At 44.0% G+C, this 9,901-nt stretch overlaps 1 protein-coding gene across 5 annotated transcripts in view; it reads left to right on the top strand.

Annotated features, from left to right (window-relative positions):
* The first annotated feature begins 8,486 nt into the window (after window positions 1–8,486).
* Nol4 (nucleolar protein 4) overlaps window positions 8,487–9,901 on the top strand; it is a 341,043-nt gene continuing 339,628 nt past the window's right edge. For 3 of the 5 annotated variants that reach the window (XM_051163147.1, XM_051163144.1, XM_051163143.1), the window contains exon 1: window positions 8,488–9,477. In XM_051163147.1, the coding sequence (XP_051019104.1) occupies window positions 9,214–9,477 (264 nt within the window). In that variant the 5' untranslated portion in view covers window positions 8,488–9,213. Of the gene's footprint in view, window positions 9,478–9,901 lie in introns of all 5 variants that reach the window. The other 2 variants (XM_051163152.1, XM_051163145.1) reach the window with 2 other exon arrangements.

The raw sequence follows: 9,901 nt of genomic DNA, 5'->3' as shown, positions 1-9,901 counted from the left end.
GGGTGAATTCACCACTGATGAAATGGATACTCAGGACTCTTTGGTTCAAGGAATTGTTTTTTTTAACATATTTATTTTTATTTTATGTGTAAGAGTGTTTGCGTGAATGTATATATGTATACCCTATCCACCCATCGCCTTCTTTTTCTCTCTCAGTATGTGTGTGTATGTGTGCATTTGTGTGTCCATGTGTGTGTGCATGCATGTGTGTGTATGTGTGTGCATCTGTGTGTATGTGTGTGTATGTGTGTGTGCATCTGTGTGTATGTGCATTTGTGTGTGTATGTGTGTGTGCATGTGTGTGTATGTGGATTTGTGTGTGCATGTATGCGTGCATGTGTGTGTGTGTACATGTGTGCGTGTGTGCCTGTGTGTGTGTGTATACTGGTAACTCAATTCAGAGCCTCACAGAAACAGTAAGTGCTCTTAAATGTTGTCATTGTTCCACCATACCCTCCGCCCATTAAAAGAATTACTGAGTTTTCTATGATCATCACTAATATAAAAATTATGGGTATTTGTTTTTCTAAAAGAACACATTCATATGCAAATATTCTCTTAAAAACATTTCTTCATAACTATGCTTCACTGAAGATGTGAACAGGCTCTTCTATCTTCTCATTCTATTTGGGATTTCATTTTAATGGTCACAATGAATTAAAACTTATTAATTGAAGCTACTTTCACGATTTTGATTAGTTAATAGCATTATTGTTCTGATTGGGCTTGTTACTATATCATCCTTCATGAAATGATCAGTATGTGCTGTGCAAAGCTATGTACGTTGGCCCTGATGATCAGTCTAATATAAAATTAATATTTCCTTTAGTTAAATGAGACTAAGGCATTCCTCTGATGGCGCGCTTTTATTATCAGCAGAATGAGGAAGTGAATGGTTCCAACGGAATTACCTAAGAAATACTTTTTTTCAGAGAAGAAACTTGTTATTTTAAAAATTATTTGCCACTTTCAAAATTAAATATAAACAATTACAGCTTAAAATTTTAGAGTCCATATGCTTACTCTGTTGGTTTTTTGTTTGTTTGCTTGCTTGTTGTTGTTGTTTTTTTTTTTTTAAAGATGAAAGTTAATGATGAACTTTCCCAATTATAAGAAAATAGAGGATTAGGGGAGGGGGAGTCTAAAATGCCTGTTCTGCCTTGTTCCATAGTCTCACCTGCATGATCTGAAGGCAATTCCTTAGTTCTCTTCATGCTTATGTTAGCTTTGTTGCTGATCTTTTAGAGATTTCAGATGTCTGATTTCAAATGTCTTCCTTTTAAAAACTATTTCTAGAGTCTATGGTTTTAGCCAAGAAATCTCTGTGCCATTCTTGTCATTTTTATTCTGCAAGTTTTAGGACAAATGTCCTAAGATGATTAATCATGCATTATAAATAACACAAAAGGGCAGGCCAGAGGATGGCAGTAAGGTGTGACATGGTTTCTTCAGTGACAATAGGAGTGGGAACGGAGAACATGGACAGATGCAACGGGAAGATGAGCAGGTGTATGTTATTACAAACCTAAAGAATGTTTCTGTCCATGACAAATTATTGCTAGAATAATCTAAAAATTATGCAATAATACTGATCACTCAGTTGAAGATGAATATATGGACTAATATATATATATGTGTATAAATATATACATACATACACACATATGCCATATGGCTAGTGGAAAATAAAGCGATATGTGGGGCTAGAATAAAATGTATTTTTCCTCTGTTACAGGAACATAAAAAGGAGACTGTTAACTTTGGGCTTTATTCTAGTTATAGCAGCAGGATGAAATGTCAAGGGGATAAGCATTGAATGAACCCACATCAGGGTGCAGGGACTGGCTATACAAGGACCTTGCTCATAGAGATAGTGTGGAACATGGGAGTCACAGACGCATTTATCAGATCAACTATGTAATAACATCTAGTTGAGCTTTTTTCTGGTTTGTGAACACAAATAGGAGTCAAATTCTGACCAGTACACAATATTTAATTGCGGTGTCAGTTAACAAAAGTATACAAAAGTGCCGGGCGTGGTGGTGCACGCCTTTAATCCCAGCACTTGGGAGGCAGAGGCAGGTGGATCGCTGTGAGTTCAAGGCCAGCCTGGTCTACAAAGTGAGTCCAGGGTGGCCAAGGCTACACAGAGAAACCCTGTCTCGAAAAACCAAAAAAAAAAAAAAAAAAAAAAAAAAAAAAAAAAAAAAAAAAGAAAAGTATACAAAAGCTTGGAGGCCAAACAGTAAATATAATTTTTTGATGAGGATAGAATACAGATATTGATAACATGGCCTATGGTTAACAGTACATTTTTCTGACTTTAGCTAATGACAGTCTTGAATATCAGATTATTGCTCGAGACTATTCTATAATCCAGACTAGCTTTAAACCCATGGCAATCCTCCTGGTGGCTCAGATTGCAGCTCTGAGCCCCTATTTCTGGCTCAGCATTTTTTTTTTTTTCACTGAAAGAGACCTATAACTTATCAAAGAAGAAATATTTTCACCATTTCTTGAGATAATAGTCAGCAGAGAAGAAATTAAGTCAGAATTCTTAACATCTCATATAAATTATCTTATTTTTTTCCTATGCTCAGAACCTCTGTGCTTCAAGGCAGCAAGTTTACCCATTGTGGCTCCTAGTCAGGTTTAGGAACTCAGATTCTCTTAGGAGCACAGCTCAGCAATCTTTACTCAGCCTTTTCTGTGTCATCCTTGCCCATAGTCTTATCTTTAAGATTCCAGTTTTAGCCTGTCTGCAGGTCTTAATCTAATCTGGGAGAAGCCTAAGGCAAAGCAACTAAATCTTTCCTTTTTAATGTTTTAAATGATCTTAAGACCATGCAAAAATTGAAACTCATTAACAGTCTGGATCTAGTGAAAGACCCATCCAAATTGCCTCGTTTTTTTTCTGAGGAATTTCCCACTACCAGTATTCTCTCCATAGAAGCCAACCTCTGCTACTCAGTGAATGGCTCTCTATTTCAGTCATGGTGGATTGGTGGATGCAAAATCAATATCACATGGTGGAGGTGTTTCCTTTTGTAGGGAGAATGTGGGTAGAGGTGATGTCATTCATTTCTCTGGCTTTAAATTTCCCATATTTATATCTCCAACCAGACTTTTCACTGTAGTTCAAGCTTCTAAATTCAAATGCCTACATGAAGAACTCTCCTGGTATTTCAAATTTAACTCTTCTGAAATTAAATTCTTCCTGCCTCTCCACCCCAACCTGCTTCTTCTGCTCCTCCTTCAGCCTCCAACTCCCAATCTGTTCCTGCTTCAAGCTCCCCTTTGTGAGCCAATGCCTTCATTAGCCTCACTACTCAAGCCTGGAACCAGACAGCCTTCTACAACACTCAAACCCCTTTCCATGTCTGCACATAAAACCCAATGTATTCATTCACCTGCTTTGCTATATGTTAAGGATTTTGTAAACAATAGATATGTTTGTTTTACTTTTCTTGAGGGTAAGTTGAAGATCAGGATGCTGGCAGATTTGGTGTCTAGCTTTATGTTCAATCTTCACAGGAAGGATGCCTTAGGACACCAAGTTCCATCTCTGTGCTTATTTTCGTCAACTTGACACAAACAAAACTCATTTGGGAAGAGTGGAGCTTCACTGAATAATCCTCTCCATCAGATTGGCCTGTGGGTATGTCAGTGGATGGTTTTCTTGGTTAATGATGGATGTTGGAGAGTCCAGCCCACTGTAAAGAGTGCCACCCCTGGGTGCTGGTCCTGATTGTATAGGAAGGGAACTTTACTAAGGAAGTAAATAGGTTTCCATTGTAGTTTCTTCTTTGTGCCCCTGCCTTGAGTTTCTGCCTTCACTTTCTTTATTGATGGACTGTATTTGGGACATGTAAACCTAGTAAAGCCTTTTCCTAGCTGCTTTTGGTCATTGTTTTTGTCACAACAAAGGAAAAGCAAACTAGGAGAGTACTCATCACTGAATTTTCTCCCAAAGGCAGACTCTTCAGGTGCTATTGCTTTCAATATAGAAATGAATTACATATGATGTGTTTGGAGGGCACAGGCATTCTTTATATTGCTGTTATAAGACATGTTCTACATCTAACCATCCTTCCCTCCCTCCACCTTCCAGGTAACGTGAAAACCATGATATTTCATGCAAGCTTCTTCAACACATAGACGTTTCCAATCTGGCCCTCCTTTTTTCATGCACAAGCCCTATCTATCCTTTCTCCTTCAAGGAAGCAAGGAGACTCACGAAAACTCCACATCATGTAATGGTCATGCTTGAAATGTCTTTTTGGTTTTCGGGTTGGACCAATGATAAAAGTCCATCTCCCAGTTATGACAAGCACCGCCCTGCAAGAGCTAGCTGCCATAGATGACGTCAATATCATACTATGCTTTCCTGTTTCCTGGTCAATGAATTGCTAAGTGAAAGACTGTTGGAACATTTATGTTCATGTCTGTAAGCTCTGAGTCCCTCTTCCAGTTTCTTCTTGCAGCTGGTTGTTGTGTATTATCACTTCTCTCAGGAAAGATGCTCAGTTCTACTTGCCAAGGCCTCCTGCTCATCATTAGAGTCTCCTGTACCACCATTGTTTACCCCACCAGTACTGACCTCAAGGCCCAACCATTTCCCAGTTTACTGTCTGCTTTCATGAGAGGCATTCAAGTTCAGCGAGATGAATGAAGATCATGAGTACATAGTCATCCTTTTTTTTTTTTTAACCCTGAAGCTGCTGATGTTCATGATTATTTGTTGAGTACACCTATAACTCAAATGCATTCAACAAAGCTTGTTTTATTCTTTGAGCTCTGATCCTATGTTGCTGTCCTTACTATCATTTGCTGATGAGTCTAGTGTTCCAGGAAATTTTTGGTTGATATATTAAGTGCAAGAATTTTTACGATATATAAATTGACCGCAGGACTAAAAGAAATTTAACTTCTGTGACAAAACCATACTGATTTTGGCATTTTATGGCTAAAAATTTGGTCATTATAAATTTAAAAATATTTTCCGTACAACCACCTCTATCTTTTTCATTATTTACTTTCTCCAAAGCTCAGTCGATTACAGCCTTGGTGTTACCATATGAAGTGTTAAATCTCTTTTTGGTAAGGTGTATACAGGACCAATCTGGAGAGTATCACTTAAACCCAAGGCAGCTGATTCAAATTAACCCTATAGGTGAAAAAGAGGCTCAATCTGATGCTCACAGCAGCACTGAGAAGACAAAGCCCAGGAGGATCTAAAAGGCAGAAGATGAGTGCGGGGTAACTGGCTGAGAATGGGTTTAAATTTGTTAGAGATTTCACCTGAGATGCATAAGATCGCCCAAGTGTTTTTGTTTGTATGTTTTTTTTTTTTTTTGCCTCAGTTTCACAACCAATAACGTACACAGATCTAGAGCGGGTCCCGTTCCTGGTTCCATCACCAACAATAGGACCTGGGCGTTTGGAATATTAGACCTTAAATTCATTTGTTCTCATCTGAACAGTCTTCCAACATTTATTCATTTCTTCTTTCCCTGAAGAAGTATAGAGTTTGCATTGCCTACTTTAGGATTGGGGGGGGGGGTGACACTTTTCACTTCTGTAGTGAATCTAGTTAATGCAAATCAAGGTTGATGTCGTAATTGTGCACTGTTGGTTACTTCACGTGGTAGTGCTCCAACGTTCATACCTAGGGCATCATATATGCTAGTAAACACAGTGCATATGTGTATGTGGTACATTCCTGACATCTACTTAAATGAGGGCCAAATTCATTCAAGCCACTCATCAAAGTCATCAGAAATAGACTGGGGTAGCACATGATAGCTTCCTTCTCTCTTCCTTCTCTGGCCCTCTTCCTTTCTCTTCCTTCTCCCTCCCCTTCTCTTCTCCCCCATTTCTTCCATCCCTCTCTGTCAGGGACCTGGTGTGTAGATTTGATTGTCTGGAACTCACAATACACGTCAGGCTTAGCTCATACTGAGACCAGTCTTTATTTCTCTACTTCCTGAGCTCTGGGATGAGAGGCCTGAGTACCAGTCTCACCTTCAACACCCATTTCTTAGGCACTTGTCATGTAGTTTATCCATCAGGTCAGAATTATTTTAGATAATGAGAGAATATGACTTTTTATGGTTGATACAATCAAAATTCTCCTTGAAAACAAAGACCACAGGTAAACACTTAGGCACAACACCAAGCACAGAGGGCTTTTTATGACTCAACAAAATGTTTTCAAATTCTAAATTGCTTTTATTCTCTGCTGGGTCAAAAACCACATAAATTTCATTGATATTATACAAAGTAAAATATTTAGGGAGAATGGCAAATATCAGAGTACTATATATGTTATATATTTTCATAATTTTGAAGTAGATATAACGTATGTACTGTATATCACAGGAAGGCATATGTCTTAGTATAAAAGGACTTTAGAATCATTATTAAGAGAGTTTTGGTGGGAGACAATAATTACATTTGAATGGTGCTTCCTGGTCCTGAGAGTCCATAGAGGAGGCTTTTTAGAATAAAGAGCTATAAAAAGGAACATACAATTATGGACCAACTTACATCTATGACACGGTCAACTCTTTAGAACTAGCTTACTCTTGAGTAAATGAGTACCCCAGGACCAGGGATGTCTAGGAAACAGACTATATACAGCAAAACCTACATCTCTCAACTTGGAATCATGCCTTATCTTAGCCGCCAGAAACAAAACTTTCAGAGCTGTTCTTGTGAAACACACCACACCTAGAAGGATAATTCAAAATATTCCTCCATTTGGTCATTCCATATATTGGTGTATTTAAAATATTCGGGTATTTTAAAACAGTAAAGACAAACCGTAAAACCAATGAATTGAAAGTGATAGCCCCTCACTCAGAGGCAGTAGTTTTATTTGTGACTACTGTTCGACAGCAAGTGTCTCTGAGTTCTACTGAACTCTTATTTATCTGGCAAAAATTCAAGGACTCAGGACAACCCATTTATTGTACCATCCTTTGATGCAAAAGGGAAAAAATAAAAAGAATAAAAGCAGTAAGGGTGGCCTCAAGAGAAGCATAGTTGTTGTAGGAATCTTGCAAGTTAATGAGAATTCACCCGGGACTCCAGAGCGACTGAGAGGGAGAGAAAGGAGACAGAGGGGCGGGGGCAAACCTCTTCCTCTGCAGCTGGCCCTGTCCCTCATTTGTTGCTCCAATAAGCAGTAATTAGGTCCTGAGCTAATGGTGTCAGCTGATCTGCTGTTTTTAGGCTAGACCCAGAGGAAATCTCCATGGAAACCCTGCTGGACTCGTCTCCCCCCCCCCCCCCCCCACCTGGATGCTTCTAGCTCCTTTCCGCCACCTGGCTGCCGCCTGGCCCCGCTGCTACCTCCTCCTGCCTCTAACCTGCAGCCTGCAGCATGCGCACTGCCCCCGGGATCCCTAAATGGGACAATTCTGCCCGTGACGTCAGCGCCCAGCCGTCTCCACAGAAACTTTTGTCCCATTGGCCAATCAGAGAGCTTGGAAGGGGCCTAGGGGTGGGGGGTGGGAGGAGAGGGGAGTGGGAGGGGTGGGGGGTGAGGGGAGAGGCGAGAGGTTTAGTGTGTGGAGCTGCTCGCGCAGCGCCCGGGCTGTCAGTCCAGGCTGGGGCCGCCCGGAAACCTTTCGGGAGACGCGCACCCCCGCATCCCGCACCCCGCGCCCCGCACACCCTCGCTCGACCACACACACGCACACGCTCAGCCTGGCCACGCCGGAGTCACTGAGCAGCGGGAGAGCGTCAGGACCCGCTGCAGGCGGAGGACCTAGCGGCGTTCCCACTGGGGCTTTCGCCTGGGAGACCGCAGCGAGCCGCCAGGGCAGGGTCGGACCTCTCAGGAACAGGGCGCAGAGTGGGCCACCGGGCTGGCTGAGCCCATCTTTGAGACCCGCGCGGGCCTCGGCCGGGAGTGCAATTAAGAGGAGCGGCTGCAGCCAGCAGGACTGGAACTCCCCTGGTTCCAGCGCCGCTGTGACACAAGGCTGGAAATCCTGATGGAGGGATCGCTGACTTCCTTTGCTTGGGAAAATCTTCAGGAGCAACTCCGATTTGGCTCCTTTGAGCAGCGGAGGGGGGTCCATGACGTGGTAGGGGGAAAATAGACAACCGAAACCTCCCGCGTGAACTGAAAACTATAACCTAGCGAGGGGGAAGGACTGCTCTCTGCATTTTATTTTCACGGAAAAGGCAAGTCTCTGTGCGGTAAACTTATTTCCATGTCTTGCACCCACTTCAGCAGAACACAGAGGGTCTTATCTTGGGAATACCGTCATCACGAAGAGCCCCAGCCAGCGGCCTGTCATTCTGCTCCCACAGTCCCCAGACTGGATCCTGGATCCCTGTCTGGGGTACTCCATCCATTCTGTAGCGGTATAGTCAGGAGTCTACGAATACTGAGCGAATTTCTGAAAGCTAACTCTTACAACCTACCTGCGAGGTTGAAATTTAGCTCAATACATCTGAAGAAATGGCATTTTGAGTCTCTTTTAGGATACCTTGGTTGTCTTTAAAATTAAAAAAAAAAAAAAAAAAGAACAGGATGTGATAGGCTTGCCAACATGACAGGTAAGAACTTTCTGTCTCTCTAGTCCTGTCGCAGAGAACGCCAAGGTTGAGCAGGACCTAGCAAGAAAGAGTCCAGGGACCCCTGCGCCCTTCGAGGCTCGGCCGGTAGTCGAGGGCTGTTTCCACTAGAGGGGAAGCCCTGGCCCTTGGACCATTCGCTGGGGAAGCTTCTAGGGCGCGCGCCAGGAGGCTGTCTTGCGCCCCACCTGCCCTGTCCTGGACACAGCCCTGGGGCTAGGCTTCAAGGGGCCACCTTAAATCAATATTGTGATTTTTAATAAGCCAAGGAATGGGATTTTAATTATTTAAAAACCCAGCTCCTCCGGGCCAGCTGCTGTTGGGATGGTGCTGGTCATACAGTATTAAAGGGACCAACTGCTAAGAGCACTGGAAAAGCGTCGGAGACATCCTTTGCAGTTACGAAGGAACCAGACTTGGTAGCAAGGGGCATTGATTGCTGGTGCCCATCCGGACCCTCCTCCTCTCTCCCTGGGCCTCCCCCCACCCCACCGGAGGCAGGCTCCCGCGGCTTGGCCGGGACCTGGCGTCCTTGCTTCGTGGTCTGGGCTGCATTTTTCATGAGCCCAGGGTGAACAGGTGCGAAGTGCGCTGGGAGCATCCGGCCCACCGCGGGGGAACATGGAGAGCGAGCGCGACATGTACCGCCAGTTCCAGGACTGGTGCCTTAGGACTTACGGGGACTCAGGCAAGACCAAGACAGTGACCCGTAAGAAATATGAGCGGATCGTCCAGCTACTCAACGGCTCCGAGTCAAGCTCCAACGACAATGCCAAATTTAAATTCTGGGTCAAATCAAAGGGTTTCCAGCTGGGCCAGCCGGATGAGGTCCGCGGGGGAGGCGGCGGCGCCAAGCAAGTGCTCTTCGTGCGGGTCAAGACCACGGTGAGCCGCCTTCTCTGTTATTTGTCTGCTGGAGCAGCCAGGAAGGGAGGGCGGAGAGAGGGAAAAGCAAGGGGGGGGGGGATGCTGGAGCCACTGTTGGCTTCTACCCCCCGCCCCCTCCCAAATCGTCCCCAGATGCAGTGGCCGGCCGTGATTTCCCTTCTAGAAAGTCTTTGTGGCCCTTTATTTTAAAGCGACAGGGATCCTGCAGAGCTGGAGGCCCTCCCAGCCTCGGGGCAGCGCTGCTGGACGGTGGCTGGAGCTCTTCTTCACCAAGTCGGGCGGCGCCTGGTGTTAACCCTGCCAGGCCATTGTCCCATGTCCTTCTCTGGGTGTCTGGCGCGTGTCCTACCTCCGCCAGGCTGGGAGCCCAGCTACACGCTCTGATAACATACGATGCTGATGGATGGGCTACTGTGTCTCC

The sequence above is a fragment of the Acomys russatus genome, chromosome 20 (genome assembly GCF_903995435.1).
Source record: "Acomys russatus chromosome 20, mAcoRus1.1, whole genome shotgun sequence".
Lineage (NCBI taxonomy): Eukaryota > Metazoa > Chordata > Mammalia > Rodentia > Muridae > Acomys > Acomys russatus.
Note: the sequence above shows the minus strand (reverse complement) of the source record. Positions and strands in the feature narration are given on the sequence as shown.